Source organism: Scophthalmus maximus, chromosome 10 (assembly GCF_022379125.1).
Source record: "Scophthalmus maximus strain ysfricsl-2021 chromosome 10, ASM2237912v1, whole genome shotgun sequence".
Classification (NCBI taxonomy): domain Eukaryota; kingdom Metazoa; phylum Chordata; class Actinopteri; order Pleuronectiformes; family Scophthalmidae; genus Scophthalmus; species Scophthalmus maximus.
Window position 1 is genome coordinate 2,433,515 of NC_061524.1, and position 20,480 is coordinate 2,453,994.

Below are 20,480 nucleotides of genomic sequence, written 5' to 3' on the forward strand. Positions count from 1 at the left end.
ACAATAGGACACTTTTTGAAATGATATGTTGCCCAAACACAAACCACTATTTCTGTCTACATCTGCATCTAATTACTCTTATAATGTAACAATTATCAAAATTGTTGCCTCTAATTTTCTGTCAATTAATCCAATTTATTGACTTGAACATCGTATCATTTCCCGGCCAGAGTATACTGATCGATTGCCTGAGGAAATAATAAATATTCCATGTACTGTGTGGGTAAATACGAATTGAACAACACATTATGTTTTGCCCTTAAGGAGGTGAAAAAAAAAGAAGCCATGTGCACAATTTATTGATAACCGCTATACCGTTTTTTTAGGGGTCCAGATGACCATATTGCTTAGCAAGGATAATGTATATAAAAATTCCGATTTTTGCAACAGCTATGTGTTTTAGGTGGGGAGGTTTTTTTTGTTGTGTTGATTTGTTTGCTGGTTTATTTGAAAAACTACAGAACCGATTTCCGCCTAACTTGGCGGTGGAAGAACCCACAGCATTTGTGGTGATTGTCTTCAACTATGCTTTATGATGACATATATGATTTAGCTTATCAGACCACTTCTTTTCTTTCTTTTCTATTTATATATTTCTACTCCATGAACTAGACCAATGTCTCCTTCGTTCTAAATAAGTATGGTCTCATTTTCAAATCCCCTCCTCCCCGAGATCATGTCCCCCCCTGGCGTGCTGCTCTACCGAGGGGCGACTTGACTCAACCCAGCGGCTCCACGGCTCTGGGTTGGGGCCCAGCTCTCGTCAGTCCTCTCTCTCCTCTGCGGGCTCCAGGATTGGCTGCGCACAACAAGAAAAAAAAAAAAACGCCAACCGCAGTCAATGAGTCGCTCGATGGAAGCTTCGTAGCCGTGCACAGCGTTTCATACGGACAGAGGTAGGTCGAGCAAACATTTGGTCTAAAGTGTGGTTCATTTGTTTTGGGTGCGATACTTTTTTTCTTCTTCTTTTTTTGGGTGCGATTCATTTTTTTTTTGGGTGTGTGCGCGGGGGGCGGAGAGAAGACGCTGAAGTGAAGCGGAAACCTTAAGACCCGAGTTCGCCTTCACAAGCAAAACTTGTCATCTTCCAAAAAAAAAAAGAAAGACAGAAGGTGATGTGCCGGAGCTGCGGCGGGGGCGAATGAGTCGAGACGGAGTGTTTCGTGCCGCCTCGTCACAGAGCGGTTAGTCGCTTCACGTGCGTCTCGAGAAGGTGCAGGGGCTCCGGGGGGTTCAGGGGGGCTCAGGGGGGCTCTGCTGGGTTTGTCCTTTTCTATCTTTGTTTTTTTTTGTTTTTTTTCTTCTCCCAAACTAATTCTGCCTTTTGTATATTTTAACTTTTAATATCAATTCTTCCTCTTGAAAATCCCAGTGTTTTGCTGTGAGGAGGATGCAGCATGGTCACATATATATTTATATATAAATGTATAGAGCCAAGCTGAACATAAAGGCATGTGTTTTGTGTTTGTGCAACTGAGCTGCTGCAAGTGTTTCCCCTCATGTTTGGGTTTTATTTCCAAAGAGCTTTGCAACCCACTCCTCTTTCCTCCACAATGATCCCAAGCCTTCTTCCTTAACCTCTAGGGCCACACACACACACACACACACACACACACACACACACACACACACACACACACACACACACATGTGCAAGCAAAATAAGAAGAAGTGCTCCTGACTCCAGCTGGAAACATCCTGCACATCACTAGCTGGCGTGGAGTCAGAAGAGCTAAAAGGAGGAAGGAATTTGTTTGTTCACAACCTGTTTCACAGAATGCCATTTGGCCGCTCGACATGCACGTTTACATAAACACCCATCATGCTCGTACTTCTAAAAAAGGCTGGAGCCGCTTCTGTAAACATTTAGTTTATACAGTAAGAGGGCGGCTGGGAATTCAAGAGTGAAGACATGTGGATGTGAGACTTATCTGATGGGGAGCCGACCTCTCCCCCTCCATACTTTACTTTTCTAAGCCCCGGTTGGGCTGTTGGGTGGATTTAAGGAGTTTAGAATGAATTGACTTGACCATATTTGAATTGGATGTTTCGATCATGTAACACTCCGGTCCAGTAAACATAGGGGGTGAGGGATGTTGAATGGATATTGAATGCTGCATCAGAACAGAGAAACGTTTTGGACTTCCAGCTGCGTAGGAGAACGGAAGTTCTTGGATGATCTCCTGCACGCTCTTCTTACTCTGAGTCATATTTTTACTAGATCTATTTCATCAGGCTACTGAAGGTCTAGCACCGAAACGTCGCAAGTAAATATGTCCCACTTGAGAGTAAGACGGGAGTGTATGGGAGTTTTTTTCAATATCAGATGAAACTTAATCACACGTGTTTAGATAAAAAACTAAAAGCTAATTTGCTGAGTTTTTGATGTGACAGTATCATGGTCATATGATATGAATTCCCAAAGAAGCACAGTCTTCCTCCTGGTGCTTACTGCACTGCGACTGAATGCTGCACGTGTAAGGTTAGATAGTGTATGTGTGTAGCTGGTGTCTTCTTATGTGCACAAACACTCCAGAGGAAATGCATGAAGTATCGTATATATCCCCATGTCAGTTGAAAGAAACTCGTGTTTGGTTGGTTATTCTACTAAATGCACACGATGCAATGTATTTACAGTCCACTAATGTCTCCAAGCCGTACTGCAGTTTGGCCGTAGAACATTGATAGAGCAAATATGTTGTCAAACCTGAACCCAGTCGTAAATCAGAAAGTCTCTCTGAGCTTCGTACAAAACTAGATGCTGTTGTTATCGGTGCTCGACGCTGCAGCTCAAAAACTCAAACTGTCTCGAGGTCATGCCTTCTTAGAAAGGAAATGGACGACACTTGGAAAGAACCTTTTACCTAAGAGCAGTTAGCTTTACACTGAGGCAACAGAAGACTTTGTGCCACCTTGTGGTTCCAGGTGGTATCATTGTTCGCTGTCGTAAAGGCGCTGTAGTGGCGAGACGCTGGTAAGGACGCAGGTAGTCTTGTAGTCAAGACCACCTAAAGCGAGACCGAGACAAGACCAAGACTTTGAGGGGTCGAGACCGAGTCAAGACCAAGGCATTGACCAGCCTTGAAAAAAAAATCGCGAGTCCTCTAGGTCCGAGACTGAGACAAAGGCCGTGTAAAAATGCAGGCTGTTCCGAGACAAGACCGAGACCTTTAAAAAGTGGTCCCGAGACCAAGACCGGTCTCGGATGGAGCATCATGGCTAACTCGACGCCAGCAGCCTGGTTACTGTCCAAAAGCTTTAAGCTTAGATAGGGGCCTCGTTTGGCAGTCATCTCAGGCTCATACAGTTTTCATTTGTTCCTACCACATAGCTTAACCTGATTTCAGTTTTTCAGGGTCCAAACCAACAAAGATGGCATCTTATTTAAACCTTATCTCACGCTACAAAAAAATAAGAAGAAATCTATTTGTGACAACGGTGACTCCGACGTTGGCGTTTCTGCACAGTCTGTGGGTTTTATGACCAATACTTGTGAGCTGACTTCATCCAGCTATTTTTATCAGTTTCAGTATTATTAAGGGAAACTATCTATAGACTTGTGCGCATGTGGTATACTTCATATCTTGGACTGAACTAGTTCCTCTGCTGGACGCCGCCCAGGAGCTCAGCAAATCTTGGAGTGGACTCTTATTACGTTGGTGTTGAGGGTTTTGGTCATTGAGGCTTGTGGTGCATGTTGCTCGCGTTGCCTCTGGTTGTGTTCTCTCATTCATGTGCTTTGTCACTCCACTGGTTTTTTTGCTCATTGTAGCTCTCTTGAGTTCTTGGGATTCCTCAGGAGTGCAGTGGGGCGAACCCAGCGTTGGTTAGGAAGTGAGGGGCCAGGTGAAACTCGACCACATCTCCGGGCTCTTTTTTTTTTTTTTACAAATTTAGTTTTCTTGAAAGAAAAGCTCATTTCCTGCCGTGCATTCAAAGATGAGCAGATACGACTTAAAAAAAATAATTGTTGTTTTTTTTGTTGCTGTCTGGGCATGTGCATTTGTTTAGAATGTTGTGGTAGTAGAAACGTAACGCACAACACACTGTGCTGTCTTTGTGCTCCGCTCCGTTTCCTGTGTATGAAGCCATGTGACCCTGGCACCTCTCTGTCCGTCCAGCTCGGAAAAACTCGTGACCCACGTGTCGTCAGTGTGACCGGCCAAAGTCATCGTCAGCTTTAGTCAGAATTGGAAAACACAAATTATTTTATACAGCCAGGAAATGCCAAGGTGGTAAAAAAAAAATTGATTCATATTATATTAAAAAAAGTTTCCACATTTGACGGGAACACCATCCCTGCAGCCCTGCGAGTAAAACGTCTCTGCTCTAAAGCTATATGATGAATAATTCATCCCCCGAAGGTCTGAGGAGCGTTTGAATGAACCTTTTGTACATTTCAGAATTAGTTTTTTCACATAGCTGAAACATGTGAATGGCGTCCTGCAGCCTCTGTGTGTGTGTGTGTGTGTGTGTGTGTGTGTGTGTGTGTGTGTGTGTGTGTGTGTGTGTGTGTGTGTGTGTGTGTGTGTGTGTGTGTGTGTGTGTGTGTGTGTGTGTGTGTGTGTGTGTGTGTGTGTGTGTGTGTGTGTGTGTGTGTGTGTGTGTGTGTCGTGACGAGTGATCACAAAGCATCTAAAGTGACGGAGGAGCCTGCGGGCGAGCTCCGCTAAAGTTCATGTGACTGTGACACATCAGAGATGGATTCTCTTCACTCGTCCCTCTCTGTGGCTTCAGCCTCTGAATCTGATGTGGTGTGTGTTTTTCCTCCCCTTGGAGCTACTGTACAACTACCACATTCCAGTTGATGCGTCGAGAGAGAAAAAGCGCTTTGTAATGCATGAACCCGATGACGCTACTTCACCGAGTCCTGTGGAGGCACCGGGCAGCGCTGATGTCAGTGGGGCGGCGGAGAGGAAGTGCTCAACGTATATTGGGACAAAGCTCGGCTCCTCTTGCCACAATGATATGGCTGAAACTGGGGCGGGGGGGGGGGGAATTAAAGAGGCCTGAGTGTGCAATGATAATATTGTGCTTCTGGGCAATGTGTAACATCACAAAGCCCTGAAATAGTTTCCTTCCTTCCTTCTTTTAGATTCTCTTAATACAATTTGAGACGTCGGAGCCTTTAGTTTGACATTTTTGGGGAATATTACATTTTGAAAACTCGCAGAACAATATACAGATTTGTGCATTGGATCATGCTTGCTTAATCTGTATGGATCGACAGTGTAGGCACGGCCTCATGTCATGTCATGTCATGTCATGTTATGTAACTTATGTCTTCATTGTTTTCCTCAATCACAAAGTGTTGAAATGACTTTTGCGAGAAGTTTGCGAGACAAGAGAGACGTTTCGGTTTGTCGTCCGACTCGTCCTACTGAAAATGAAAAGGCATAATTTCCCAGAATGTTGCACTGTTCCCTTTCTTAAATTGTTGATGGGATTTACTGTGGCTGATGCTACTGTCACAAAACAAGGAAAACAAGCGCCTATCAAGATAAGAATGAAAATTGTCACACAGACAGAATTATTGTTCGGCATCTTTGCATCAACGAAGACTGAACATTGAGTTTCCTCAATGTTGTTTCCTCTCTACGACATCGCGCCCAAAGAAAAAAATCTGCAGTTGCTGCCTTGTTCTCTCTGTACGATGACAACGAGTTACTTTTAAGCGACCCGGTCCAGATTTCACAGAAAGGTTGTTTTGTTTTGGTGTGTGACCTCTTTATGGGGATGTTGAGGTTAATTTAGTTGTTCTGACGCTCTTTCAGTCTCAGTCACTTCACCAGTATCACTTCCACTATCTGCAGCGATGAAGAGCCTCTTGTTGCTTTTTACACGTGGACTCGCCAGGTCGTGTTGTGTGTGAAGGCTTAGGTCCTAATTAAACGGTGTCGGCCATTTGCAGGAACCCATTTTTATGGGTAACTAAAGCGCGAGCTCAGTCACGTTTTTTTTCTTCTCCCTGGTTAAAGAAAACCAGCTGAGTGCAGGGGAGAACGCCAAGGTGACTCTCTCTGCAGATGCAGCTCCGGTTCTGAGGCTGGCTGGAAAAAGGAGACGAGGAAAGGCGGGAAGGGGGGGCGGATGGGGGGGGTGAGTCGGCACTGAAATGCTGCCGCCGGTGGGTTGGCACGCTGCCGCCGACTGGGCCGTGAGGCAGGAAGTGTGACGCCGAAGGGAACAGGAAGTGACTGCTGCGGAGCCTCTCTAACCCCCTTTTTCGGTCAGGGGCCGGGATCGATTCACTGTCAGTTAAATAGAAGCTGCACTTCTTTCATTTTTCCATACTTAAAACAGAGGAAAGGCTTCTATTTATATATCTGTAATCCCAGATATGGAGTGGCTAATGTGTCTCACAAAGTGCGTTGAATAAAATCCATCTGAGGTGAATCATATGTGTGTAGATGAACATTTTTAGGGTCGTTTCAATGCTCCAATTTCCCGAGAATTGGCATCATGCACAGTCAGAGAAAAGTGGAACAGCAGCTGATGTAGCTCCTCGTTTTGTCCCATTACTCGTCCTTGACTCTCTTTCTTTTTCCTTCTCCATCGCGTCCATCAACGCGCGCTGATGTCAATGTCACGGCCAAACCTGTGCGCGTGTCACTGTCCTGCTCCGATGTCTCATCCCTTTTTGACGTCGTCGGCTTTTCTTTCTCTTCCTCTCTCTCGGAACACACAGAGGAAGCTCAGTCTGACATCAGTGTCTCTTTGTTACCAACGTGCTCTCTGTCATCGCTGGCATTTGGGAAGATGATACATGTTCGCGTTGTGGTCCTCATTCAAGGAATTCACTGGTTAACCTAGTTTAGTTCCCCCCCCAAAATTCCCCCCCAAAAATCTACTAAAAAATGTTTTTTTTCCTGGAATTAGAATAAGATGGTGATTATTATGACCATGGATCTTGAGGCTGTTTGACCCAGTTGGTCGTCTTTGTCTTTCAAAGTGGTGATACTAGTTCATTTCTTTGTAAAAAAAATTAAAGAACGTATTTAAAAAAACACAAACAAGTGGAACCAGTGTCCTCTGACACTTACAGTGTATTGTATTTAATGTTAAACACATAACACAATATAAAGCAGATGTAAACATGTAAATAATATTCAATTCAATTTTATTTGTATAGCGCCAAATCACAGACTTTATAGATAAGTACAGGTGGGTATCATCTGCGTAGCAATGGAAATTGATGTGGTGCCTTTCTTATAATATTGCTTAAAGGAAACGTAAAAGTGAAAAGTATCGGTCCCAGCACAGAACCTTGTGGAACTCCATTGCTCACTTTTGTATGAATGGAAGATTTGTTGTTAACGTAGTGTTGTTCCTTTAATCCCAATGAGTTCTAGTCTCTGTAATATCTGCTATTAATCTACATTTACAGAGCATCCACCAGCCCCTGGTGGATGAATGCACTCTCCAAACGCTTTCTGGTCTTGTATTTTGTTGTGAATTTTACTTGGATGCCTGAAATCATCTCCTCAGATATTAGAAATATGGTGGATCAGTGTTTCTCAAGCTTGTAACACATGGTTGCAGGGCCTCGTTTTAATCCCGAGCCCCCGTCGGAATCCCTCCCCCAGGTGGGGGAACTGAGAAAGAGGAAGTGGCGTGTGGCGTATATAAGGCCTCTCTGTGTGTGTGTGTGTGTGTGTGTGTGTGTGTGTGTGCGCGTGTGTGTGCGCGTGTGTAGAAGTGGGACTTCTCTGAATGTGCAATGTGAGTTGAGAGGAAGCAGAATAAAGAAGAAGTTCGACACAGTGCGCAATGTTTCTTTTTTGTATTTTTTTACAATTTTAGATGCTGCTAACGTTCCGCTCTTGTTCTGTTTTCAGCTGCGTGCGGCTGCCGTTCACCTTTTGCATTTTCATGAGGACTTAACAGAGGTGCTTCTTCTCGCTGCCTCCTGAACGTCCTGCTGATTCTTCTATGGACACAGACTGAGTGAGTACAGTCGACTCTCGCCGATGGGTTTTCTATCCTGCGTCGGATTTTCACCGTGTTGCTAGATATATAAATGATCTTTTTAAAAATAACGGCTGATGCGTGTGGCTGCAGGTTATTGGAAGGAGGAAGCCCAGTCGTTGTTTAAAGCAACGTGAAATGGTTTCCTGTGTCTGCAGCAGAAGCGTTTAGGGCTGCAACCATAAATTTTTTCATAATCGATAAATCTGTCGATGATTTTCTCGATTAATCGATTACTTGACGGTCCATAAAATGTTGAAAAGTGTTGATCGTGTTTCCCCAAAACCCCAAGATGATGTTTTGTTGTGTCCACACACCAAAGATATTCGGTTCACTGTCACAGAGGAGCAAAGGAACCAGAAAATATTCACATTGAAGAAGCTGAATCAGAGAGTTTTGACTTTTTCATCATAAAAACTACTTGACAGTTGGCAATTCTTTTAGTAGTCGATTACTAATCCATTAATCGATTAACTGTTGCAGCTCTAGAAACGATAAAGCGACTGATCATTTCATCAATTCACAGAAAATTCATCTGATTGTTGATTTATTGTTTAAATAATATTTTCATCAAAAAAGCCTGGATTATATTTGAACAACTGTCCCACGTGACCAAAGTTCTTGAGTAGGGAGTTGGGACACAGTTACACAAAGCTTGAAAGTTAGTCTCTTATTAGAAGGTGAGGAAAAGGAAAATTGCTTTGCTTCTTCAAAGACGGTTTACGTTTCATTTCCTTGCTCGTATATATATTTTTCTGAGGGTTTTTTAAGAACTTCCGCTCTGCTGAAAGGTCAGAGGTCAAGGTCAGTTAACTTAAGTTTCCTCCAAGTCCAAGGTCGCGTCGACAAACGACTTGTTCCGTCTGACCAACCGTCCAAAACCAAAAGATATTCAGTTCACATTGTTCATTGTTTTGTTCGTATGAAGTGTTTTTTACGCTATTGAGGGAAATCAAACGTGTGTGTGTGTGTGTGTGTGTGTGTGTGTGTGTGTGTGTGTGTGTGTGTGTGTGTGTGTGTGTGTGTGTGTGTGTGTGTGTGTGTGTGTGTGTGTGTGTGTGTGTGTGTGTGTGTGTGTGTGTGTGTGTGTGTGTGTGTGTGTGTGTGTGTGTGTGTGTGTGTGTGTGTGTGTGTGTGTGTGTGAGAAAGAACAGGATGTTAGCTTAGCCACTCAGCACTGTTCCTGCACAGCCGACACATTTATTACCCTGGGCCGCATTCAAAATGTGTGAAATTACCTCCCCCCCTCATGTGGAAAAATAAACTCAGGTTTTCATCTTTAAAAAAAAAATTATGAGCCGCAGCACATATTGTTCTTGTTCATCTCCGGTGGAGACAGTTTTATTTCTATATATTGTATTTGATTGTTGTGTCAGATTAACTTGAGGTGTGTTTGATTGTCTTATTGTTTCTGGAACAGTCCTCGCGTTTGCCGTTTGACAGTTGAGTTGAGTGAAGTGTGTCGGGAGGTTTGCACATGATGATGTATCCACTTCCACCCATCGTTTACATCACCGCTGTGAAAACACACACACACACGCACGCACGCACGCACGCACGCACGCACGCACGCACGTGAGGGAGCTGTGGGAGGAAGTGGAGTATCTTCCACCATGACATGTGTCTACGTTGAACCAGACCTTTTCTTTGGTCTTCCTCCAGTAAGCAAACAGTGACCTGAAAACACTCGTACGGTGTCGGTGTGTCGTCTTTAATACGCCGCTAAATTCTGGAATGTTTTCCTTTTTGACAGTCTCCAAAGTGAGCACGGTATGTGAGATAAGTCAGTCCTGTAGTGAAGATGTCACGCATCTGAATATATGCAGCCGAATGTTGGAGAAAGAACAGGTTTAACGTACGTGTGTGTGTGTGTGTGTGTGTGTGTGTGTGTGTGTGTGTGTGTGTGTGTGTGTGTGTGTGTGTGTGTGTGTGTGTGTGTGTGTGTGTGTGTGTGTGTGTGTGTGTGTGTGTGTGTGTGCGCGCGCGCGCGCGTGCGCAGAAACTCTAATGAGGTTGTGGAGCTCAGGAGGACCAGTGGCAGGATGGAGAACCCTTTTTTTACGGGCAGTTATAAACTGAAACATGTGTAGGCCATTTTGTGTGTGTGTGTGTGTGTGTGTGTGTGTGTGTGTGTGTGTGTGTGGATCCACACTGGAATCCCTCATATCTCTTTCTCTCTCTCTCTCTTTAAGAGCCATTGTGAATGCTTACATTAGCTATTATTACTTTGTGTGTGTATTCAACTTCAGAATTCAATGCAGAAAAGAAAGAATTTGTTTTGCATTTTCAATTTCAACACAGGCCTGTTTCCTGTGGCGGAAGTCGACGTCTTCCTGCGTCTGTTTCTTCTGAAAATCCCGCACACATGTGGATTTAAAGTTTGATTTGGGTTTATTTTTTTATTAAAATACATTGAACAAAAAGCATTTTTGGCAGAGGTGACTGGTAAAACTGTCAACTCGTCACGAACCGAGCGGGGTTCTTTCCGTCACCGTGTCCTTCCCTTTGAAACACACACGTTTGATCTGCAATCGTATCGGCGACGTGTCATCGCCGCTGCAGGAAACGCGTCGCGGTGCAAAAATCTCTACATCCTGATTCAAAACTGACGCCGTCGTCGCGTTCATCGTGCTGTTGACGCCGTTCGCTCTCGGCCCCTCTGTCTTTGTCCCCTTTAACTTCTGCTGCGCGGTGCCGAGCTGACACGTCACGAATTCAGCAGATTTTTTAATTGCAGTTAACTCGGATACACACTTCCCTGCTGCCACAGACGTTTATATCACGCCGGCCGAGGTCAAACGTTGCGTTCGGCTTTTGAAAATCTTTCCAAATCTGCCTGTTCTCCGGTTCAGCCTGAACCTCAAACCCGAAGGAGACCGTTCCATCTGCTCAACTGGAGTTTGACCCGTAGAGTCGTTTAAACCAATATTCCGTTAAATGATCTTTTTTTTAAAGATCCAACTTTAATGATTTGTGTCTTAATAGTGTCTTGTTAACTGCTCGCTTTTGCCCTTTGCTTCATCTGATGATGATTTCATACGCGCCCTCGGATCGATGGTCACACGAATATCAACCCGTTGATCTTGTTGTCGGCTTCGTCCATATTAATATGTTTTCGTTTCAATAATGCATCACTGTTGCTACGTTCACACCCCCGGTGGTCACGCCGCCCTGGAGTTTTTTTTACCGAGCGGCTAAAGTGGGAGGAGTTTGTAAACGCAGTCCCCCGCATTGGCTGTCTGATTGGCTCTCGGTTGGTCCAGTCACGACTCGACTGCCCGCGGTTAAGGCGGCATGTCGTGAAGTACTAGTTCCACCTTGACATCGGTCCAAGAGAAGAAATCCCTGCTCCTACTTTGCACCACGCTGTTTCCCGTTCGTCGTATTTTCTGTAACTACGTAACCGACTGCAGAAAGGACGATCTGCTTCATGATCCCACCGGCACGCGCGTGCTCGGTGTACGCGAGTGGTCACGTGATATGCGTTTCCGGGTGTGTCAGTATGGGACGGGTGTTAATGCTGATCACGGAGGTGAAACGCTTGTCCGGAGGGAAATCGCTTCAGGTTAAAAAAAAAAACGACCAAAAAAAACGACAACGCAGTAGTATGGATTTAGCCTTTGACTTGTGACAGGAAGTCATCAGTTGATGGCTCAAAAGAAAAAGGAAATGGCAGTGAGCACGAGTGGCAGCGTCGCTGTTACTGCAACTTTTTCATTGCAGATTCGTCCTCTGGGAACTCCTCCCCTCAACTTACCGTCTTTCACAAAACATGTTGGTTTAAGTCGACCAGTGTGCAAGAAAATGCAGAGTATATTATATATTTTGAATATAATCATAAGTGTGTGTGTGTGTGTGTGTGTGTGTGTGTGTGTGTGTGTGTGTGTGTGTGTGTGTGTGTGTGTGTGTGTGTGTGTGTGTGTGTGTGTGTGTGTGTGTGTGTGTGTGTGTGTGTGTGTGTGTGTGTGTGTGTGTGTGTGTGTGTGTGTGTGTGTGTGTGTGTGATATGTAATTTCACAACATTCTACACGACTGAATTTCAAGGACTGTTAAATTTGGACTGTCAGGCCTGTGTTTCGCGCTCACATCTTGGTTGTCGTGTGAGAACAAAACCTCCTCTTTTAATCTCCCAGACACTCAAGGTTCCTTTTTTCTCTGCAGTTTTAATAAAACATCAACCTCTCCAAGGGCTCTTCCTCCTTCCCCTCATCTCCGCCGCTCCTGCCACCAGAGACAAAATGTTTTTTTCGGCGTTGAAACATACGAAGGTGATGAAGAACTGGCTTGTAGGACATGCGAAGGATGAACGGCGAGACGGCGGATTTGAAAAGAAGCAAAAGCAGGAAGGAAGAGAGAAAAGGCGACGCACGACTGAGTGAACAGAGAGTGAGATGGAGGAGGGTGCAATTTCATGTAGCTGTGAGATGTGAGAGGTGTCATCATCTTCTTCATCCTCCTCCTCATCCTCCTCCCTGGCAACCGGAAGGCTGCAGTGCTGGAACCGTGCGGTGACTTCCTGTTTTGTCAGTGGCGTACAGGAAGTAATAGGCCCCCAGGGGACGGTCTGAATGTGTGTGTGACTTGAAAATGAAGTGAGAGGGCGCATGTGTGTGTGTTCGTGTGTGTGTGCGTGTGTGTGTGTGTGTGTGTGTGTGTGTGTGTGAGAGACTCAAAATGAAGTGAGAGGTCGAGTGTGTGTGATTATTCATGCGAGGGGGAAACGGGAGGATTTTAAAACTGTTCAAACGTATGTTTATGACAGTGGTATCTTCGGATGATGGGATTCATTTCTAGCTTCTAGTTTAAGGGAACCGGACGCTCGTCAAGTTCCTGCCACATTAAACATGTATCCCTCGAGTCTCTCGTTCGCCTGTCAGCTCCTCCCATCGCCCAAATTTGGAAAAACCTGTTTTTCCTGACATACTGTCTTTTTACACAGTGAAATTTTTCTCCTCGGGCTACTTGTGCCGCGCGTGCGTGCGTGTGTGCACTGTCAGTCAATACAGTAATTCATAATATTATGAACAGTCCCTGCAAAGAAATCGAAGAATACTTTTGCTTGTCGTATCAACAGCCACCGTTCTATGCATGGGAATCACTGGTCACAGAGGCTGCAAATAAAAAAAACAAAACACAATCTCAACGGGTAGAAAGATGAGGCCTCGCGCTTCAACTTTCCTTCCGTCTCCAGTTCTCTACAGGTTTTTCTGAAGGGATGTTTTAAACCTTGAAGTCCACATTTCTTGGAGGATAAAATGTGGATTGGTCCTCCTCCAAACATCCGTCTGTCCAACGTTCAGTTGTCCAACTTGTCACCGAGATGCATTCACGGAAGTGAGAGTTTTGTCGCCATCGTCTCTTGTGGTACAAAATGCATTGACTTTGAATTTTTTCTACAGAATGAACCTCGATCTCTCCGTCACTTCGACACATTTGAGTTTCCATTTTAAGAATTGCAGCTCTCGCGTCGGCCTCCGGCCTCCGGCTATGGTGGTTAGTCAGACTAAACCGCGTGAGAACCCGCCGCTCGAGCTGCTGTCGTTCGCACTCTGAATCAAGCGAAGCATCTTTTACGTGACTTTTTCGTTTTGGCCTCGAGGACCTCGGCCTCCAGTGGCTAAAAAAACACCTGCGGCGTGGTTTGTTTTCTTCTCTGTTGTTCTGTTTTTTATTATAAAGTGTGTGTGTGTGATCTGTCCTCCCAGGGTTGCGGCGTCCAGTGCAGATAGACTGAAGTTGGAGAGAGGAGGAAGATGCCAGCCCCGCCTCCCCCGCCGCCCCCGGGGCCTCCCCCTCCTCCCACCTTTGCCGTCGTAAGTCCGTCCAGCACGGTGATCTCTGCTCCTCTGCTCCTCCGTCCTCGTGAAACGTGCTCAGCAGAGACATCTGCTGGATGAATTGTGCCATAACATGTTTTTTTTTTCTCACTGCCTGTCAACTCTTCCTATCCACCTATAATGGATTCAATTGCTACTTACATGCAAAAATCAATAAAAATCTGTAGCAGTTTTGTTTTTCCTGCAGCTCAGTGATCTCATCACACTTCTTTTTTTTTTTTTTTTTTTCAGGCCAACACAGATAAGCCAAATCTGAACCGGTCGCAGCAGCAGGGAAGGAGCGCTCTGTTGTCGGACATAGGCAAAGGCGCCAGATTAAAGAAGACTGTTACCAATGACCGCAGCACACCCATACTGGACAGTAAGTCCTCTCTGATGGGACCAGTTAGTTTGTTTCCAGGGATGCTCATGTTATACTTAGTCGTATGGCTACAGGAAGTTTAAAACAACAAGAGGCAAATAAAACAAATGTGCAGCAAATCCTGTAAATGAACAATTAATCTAATAATTTTTGCTTATCTTCTTAGAACCCAAAGGAGGAGGAGTTGGAGGAGGAGGAGTTGGAGGAGGAGGAGGAGGAGGAGGTGGAGGAGGTGGAGGAGGAGGAGGAGGAGGTGGAGGTGGTGGTGGCGGCGGCGGGGGCGGGGCCTCTGCTGGTTTAGGAGGCCTGTTTGCAGGCGGGATGCCAAAACTGAGGTCTGCAGGAAACAGAGACACCAATGGTAAAAAGAAAATATACTTGTAATCATCGTGATGATGATGAACAACACAAAAAGCATCTAGTAACATAATTGATTTTGCATTTTTCTTCCATCCAGACTCGGGGCCCAGTCGAGGACCTGTGCTCCCCCCAGGAGGCCGCTCCTGTGGCCCCACCCCCTTCGGCGGCGGCCCACCTAAACTCCCCGGAGCCCCCGGCGGCGTCCGCAACCACGTCCCTGATTTGTCCAAGGGGCGCCCGAGTTTCTCCAGACAAGACACTCCCGGGGGGCCCCCTCCCCCCGTGCCCAACACACCTCGACCGACCCAGTCCTTCCTCTCGCGTGGGGGCCCGCTTCCGCCATCACTCCCCAGCGGACCCAGGCCCAGCCCGGCCTCGGCGCCTCCACCTCCCAGTGTTCCGCCGGGGAGACACGGACCCCTCCCTCCCCCTCCAGGAGGCTCCTCGTCCGGTTCGAGACCGGGCTTCTCCGCGCCCCCTCCTCCACACCCGAACAGCAGCCGACCTCCTCTGCCGCCGACACCCGGAGGGAGACCCCCGCTTCCCGACGACCGGCCGCCGCCACCGCCGGCTCCTGTGGGAGGCCACCGGCCATCCATGCCCCGGGACATGCCCCCTCCTCCCCCTTCTGTCAACTCCAAACCTCCTTCCCCAGTCTCTAACTCCTCGTCCCCTCGTTCGTCACCCAGTGGGGGTGTGCCCCCGCTCCCACCTGGGCGACCGGGCCCTCCCCCTCTCCCACCCACCCCAGCCGGAGGGGATGACCACAGCACACCTCGTCTCCCCCAAAGGAACACCTCACTCAACAGGTACCGGGAACGTTTTTATCTGTTATAGCCTGAAGTCCATATTTGTTAAATGGTAACTTTGCTCTATTCTGCGGCAGTTCACGCTTCATGTTGCTTCCCCTTCTAAAAAAGATCAGTCAGCACTCGCTGCTGAATAAATGAAGCTCCCTTCTTCCAGCTGCGATTCTTAAAATGGAAAACGGGAACTTTCATAACTCTCCGTAACCGTGGTTACTCCCAAATAAAACTTAGTTCCGAGCATCTTTTGGCGCCACGTAGACATGTTCTTGTTCTTGATGTTAATAATATACGAAGCTACAATCAAATGAGCATTTCTAACATTTTCTATTGGATAGAAGGATATGTTATACACTCTAGATACAATAATTAACGTCACGTCCTGCCGTCCTGCACGCTCGGCCCAGATGCAACAGAATGGTACGGAAATGTTCCCGTTGGTGTGAACACGTTGGTGTGAACACGTTGGTGTGACCACGTCGGACTGCTGCGTTCGTCATATGCGAGCGGCGAACACCAGAAAATGTCTACACCCAATTTTTCATAGTGCACGTCTGGAAAAAAGGCGTGAAACAAATGACACGGACGCCTTCAGGAATTTCAGTGTTTTTTCTCATACAAACAGTTTGTTCCTGTACAATTCGTCTTCTTTTACTATGCATATCGTGAAATTGACTCACACATATGTATGTATGTATGTATTAAAATGCTGCCTCTCCTCCTCCACCAGCCATGGTCCAGCTCCGCCTCACAGCCGGGCGGGGCCGCTCCCTCCTCCGCCCAACGAGAGGCCGCCAGCTCTTGGGAGGAACCAATCCTCAGTACGCTCAGGTGAACAATCTTGATCTGTTGAACTGAACAATGGATTCTCTTTTCTTTTTTTTTGAAAGGTGACAAATGTTTAAGGTTTTTTTTTTTCTTTCTTACCTCCAAAGGGCCTCTTCCTCCCCCTCCTGCCTCAAGTCGCGGCGTGGGCGGGGGTTGCCTAAGGTCATCGCCTGCCGCTTCTCCCATTGGTCGGCCTTCTCCTACTGGCGGTAGACCTCCCCTCCCTCCGGACAGGCCCGGGACCGGCGGAGGAGGCGGACCTCCCCCTCCGCCGCCGATGGGCAACGGCTTCCAAAACTCTCACCACCACCAGACACAGGGTGAGTGTACAGTCGCTCCTCCGAGCTTTGAGTTTTATTAGAATATTGGAGTCAAGAACTTTTTTCTGGAGAGAGCTAGAGGATGTAAGATTAAAACAAAAACGTACATTTAGCAAATTCCATGTGCACCACCAGCGATAACTTTGCACGCAGATTAGTCCAGTCCCGTCTTTGTTTTCCTTAGACTGAACTCTCATTACTCTCATAGTCTGAACAAGAGCAACCCGTTGCCCTCAGTGTTGTTTCACTGTCTGCAGCAGCGATGGCAGAGAAAACTCGCTGACCCTCTGTGTGTGTGTGTGTGTGTGTGTGTGTGTGTGTGTGTGTGTGTGTGTGTGTGTGTGTGTGTGTGTGTGTGTGTGTGTGTGTGTGTGTGTGTGTGTGTGTGTGTGTGTGTGTGTGTGTGTGTGTGTGTGTGTGTGTGTGTGTGTGTGTGTGTGTGTGTGTGTGTGTGTGTGTGTGTGTGTGTGTGTGGTTTTTATCCCAGTGAACCATGAGAGCAAAGTTTGGTTTGGAGAGTGGTGGGGGGGTCAAGTGTCATTCCCTGAAAAGTCCTTTAAGAGTTCCTGAATCACATTTTCTGTAGTTTTACTCCTCGACCTCCGTTTCTCTCCGTCGACAGATGAGTGGGAGTGTCGGTTCACCTTCCACCCCGTGTCGGACCTTCCTCCACCGGAGCCCTACGTGCCCTTCCAGAAGACCTACCCCAGCAAGCTCGGCAAGACCGACAGCAGAGGTGAGACGCAGACACGCACACACATCTTTTAAAAAACCATTAGGAATGCTGTTGGGGGTAAAAATGTATCATATCTCACAAGATGTAGATCTGTTTATGACCTATAATGTGGCAGTGGTCAGTTTGTCCAGTGGTCTTTTTTTTTCTTCTTTTTTTTCCCTTATATGTTTATTGGCTTTTTAAACATAAGGACGTTCTTGGGTCATAAAAAAAAAGTTTATTCAAAGTATAAAATTAAAATGATTCCAGTGGTCTCGCCACAGTCTTCTGTTGATACCTGTGTTATAGAGACATATGTTATGAATAATTTAAAAAAAAAAACATTAAACTCGTGTTTGCCTGTGACAAGTGAAAGAAAAGAACGAGGTTGTTCACACTAGAGCGTTTAATTTCATAATCGATTAATCTGACCATTTTTTTCTCGATTAATCGATTTGTTGTTTGGTCCAAAGAATTTTGAAAGATTTTGATTTGAATATTCACATATACAGCAAGAAGCTGAAATCAGCAAATATTGACTTTTTTCATAAAAACTAGAGGAAAAAATCAACCACTGTACCTGGCTACATTAGATTTTGACTAAATTTCAATTAATTTTTTTTTAATTCCCCATAATCAGACTTTCTTTAGATTCCTGTCTTTTGAAAATATCCCAATAATCATCTCCTAACTACAGGTATCATGTAACACAGCGCCACCTGCTGGAAGAAAATTGCAATCTGTTTTCTGGAAGACTACTACATACTGTATGTTCTCTTCTCTCCAGGTTCTGGTAAGAAGGAGAGAGGAGTTCCTCCTCTTCCTCCCATACCCAGGTGAAGACGAGGTGTGCAGCCACGAACGACGATCCTCTCTTCTGTCTGTTTCCCGTCCCCCTCCCTCGCTCCCTCTGTTCGCGCTCATCGTGCTTTTCAAAATGACAGCGTGGATAAAAAATGAAGTACTGTTGACCAAGTAAAAGGACAGACTCCCCGACGTGGAGTTCACATCCACGTGTTGCCTCTGCAAGACCAAAGACCTGTTTCTCTCCTGCGGTACACTGTGTTCACATGAAAAAATTGTGGGTTTTTTTCTTTCTGTGTGGGCTTTGTTGATCTGGCTGCTACGAAGCGTCAATCACTCATAAACAATAGTACATTTTTTCCCATAAACCTTGATCAACATTGACTTTCTATTCTGTGAACTACCTTTTCCATCGCGTCGCTAACAGCGGTTGATGGACTCCGTACGTTGCTTTGCTTATCAGGGTTTTTTTTGTTGCCTTTTAATCAACCAGCATTCGACAGTCAGTACACAGTCATGTGACGTCCCCCAGCCTGTTTACATCCTGTAGCAAGATCGACATCTGTCGGCAATATTACTGTCAACGTCGGGAGTCCCAGGGTGATGAGGCAACCAGTTGCCTTCCTCATCAGGTGTTTTGAGAAACCGTTTCTCTCGCTCTCTTGTTTTGTACCAGTGTTTCCCGCTGTGCCTATTTCTATCCACGATTGTACTTTGAGGCTGCAAAAAAAAAAGTAAGAAAAAGAGTTAAGGGGAAAAAAGCCTTTTGTGCCTTTAAATAATGTATAATAAAGGTTTGATAACCTCTGCGGGTGGGAATGTCGAAACAGAAGCAATATCGTCTAGAACAGAGGTTTTTCAAAGTGGGAGGCGGGGCCTTCTAGTGGAGGCTCGGTGAATGGAAGTGGGGGAAAAAAATAACAGGCCTTTTATTAGTTACTGCTGGTATGTACCCATACCAGTATCGGGTCCGATACTGTGCTCATGTACTTGTACTCATAAAACTACTACGGCACCGGATACCACGACGGCGACATGGCGTCCTCTGGACAGTTGAGCAGGTCGGCGGCATGAAGCGGAGGAGGAGCAGCAATGTCAGCAATTTGTAGCAAAAACACGCAAACTGTACAAAAAACAAAAGAAGCTGGCACTGACGATCATAATATATCATGCACAAGCTATACAGCGCATTAAAAGCCGTGACTCCACAGGGACAAGTACTCCGATAATCTAAGTACTGGGTCTGAAAAAAAGTGGTATTGGTGCATCCCTAGTAAGTACATTAGTTATCAAAATGAGATCAGGTAGAAAGGCCAAAATGATCAATATGAGATTTTGGTGAAAGACATAGTTCAGGGCTGTAATAGATTGGAAGATAATTTAAGTGTTTGAAACTGTATGAATGCCTTAGGACAGACTGTTTTTATATATTTGATGTGATCTGGAGTTATCTGAAACGGCAATATTAGGCTATCGAGTGTCTATGGGGATGAAATGACAGTAAAGTTATCGCATTGGCATCCAGAGATTGAGCCAAACTAAGTTGCGGGAGGGAGGTCCATTGTGTCAGACTTTGAAAACTCCTGATCAGGAAAATATCAAGCATAGCAAAGTGTCTTTTAATTACAGCATCAATAATACCAAACTTTAAAAAAAAAGATTTAAAAAAAAATGACTACAACTTCTTGCCACCGCTGCATTAAAAGATCAGGGGAAATGTTTTTTTGATTTTGCCAAAGCCACGTGTGCCTGTCTGTGTGTTTACATCTCCGTGTGTCTGTCGGGGAACCACCGAACGGTACGCTTTAATTTGATTGTTACACGGGTGGGATATGATGAGCACGCGTGTGGATGTTTGTGATTGAGAATTTTTGTGGCAGCACTGGTTTACAGTTGAACTGATTTATTATTATTCATTTTTTGCTGTTTTGTTCAAAAGCTGCCCTGACTCACAACGAAGGACCCATGTATGTACCTGTATGATTCAATCAAGTGCTACAGAAGGATTGTATTATTTTTTTAACTTATGTTTAAAGAACTGTGCAGTATTAATGTTCTTGCTTCACCCGCCGATGCTTTGAATGGTGTGCTGTTGTGTACGTGATGTTATATTATTATAATTATTATTATTATTATCACGTGCTGGTCAAATTTTCGTTCAGACAATCACACACACACACACACATACAAAAATGTATTTACATGAATAAATAAAAATGCTTTAAGATGCTTTCTGTGCTCTGCTTGAGATGAAATGTGCTTTTATTGGACTATACATTGTAATTTGATATATATTGCTTTGAGTACACACTTTGCATCATTTACATGTTTGTGCAATAAAAATGGGCAATAATTTGATAAGAAAGTGTGTCACGTAATAAAGACACTTTCTGGAATGTTGTCTTTTTACAATATATTTTAGCGGTTGTCATTTTTCTCACAACTAAAATATCTGCAGGCATCAGTCATCATGCTAATCAT

General features: G+C 45.3%; 1 protein-coding gene across 5 annotated transcripts; it reads left to right on the plus strand.

The window, feature by feature from the left end:
* Window positions 1-775: 775 nt before the first annotated feature.
* Window positions 776-20,413, plus strand: wipf1b (WAS/WASL interacting protein family, member 1b). 5 transcript variants are annotated; one of them, XM_047335056.1, is made up of 11 exons: window positions 776-896; window positions 7,839-7,947; window positions 12,130-12,471; window positions 13,674-13,781; window positions 14,037-14,166; window positions 14,333-14,527; window positions 14,624-15,335; window positions 16,063-16,163; window positions 16,268-16,480; window positions 17,103-17,216; window positions 17,983-20,413. In XM_047335056.1, exons 4-11 carry the CDS (start codon window positions 13,722-13,724, stop codon window positions 18,033-18,035), a joined length of 1,578 nt encoding a protein of 525 aa, XP_047191012.1. In that variant the 5' UTR covers window positions 776-896; window positions 7,839-7,947; window positions 12,130-12,471; window positions 13,674-13,721; the 3' UTR covers window positions 18,036-20,413. The 5 variants fall into 5 exon arrangements, with proteins under 5 accessions (XP_047191012.1, XP_047191009.1, XP_047191010.1 ...); XM_047335054.1 differs by lacking the exon at window positions 776-896 and adding an exon at window positions 7,626-7,722; XM_047335053.1 differs by lacking the exon at window positions 12,130-12,471.
* The last annotated feature ends 67 nt before the right edge of the window (window positions 20,414-20,480 follow it).

Coding starts and splice junctions, on each gene's coding strand:
- wipf1b (XM_047335056.1), top strand. CDS start 13,722: ATGCCAGCCCCGCCTCCCCCGCCGCCCCCGGGGCCTCCCCCTCCTCCC. Junction 13,782..14,036: donor CTCCTCCCACCTTTGCCGTC/GTAAGTCCGTCC, acceptor TTTTTTTTTCAG/GCCAACACAGATAAGCCAAA. Junction 17,217..17,982: donor CGGCAAGACCGACAGCAGAG/GTGAGACGCAGA, acceptor TCTTCTCTCCAG/GTTCTGGTAAGAAGGAGAGA.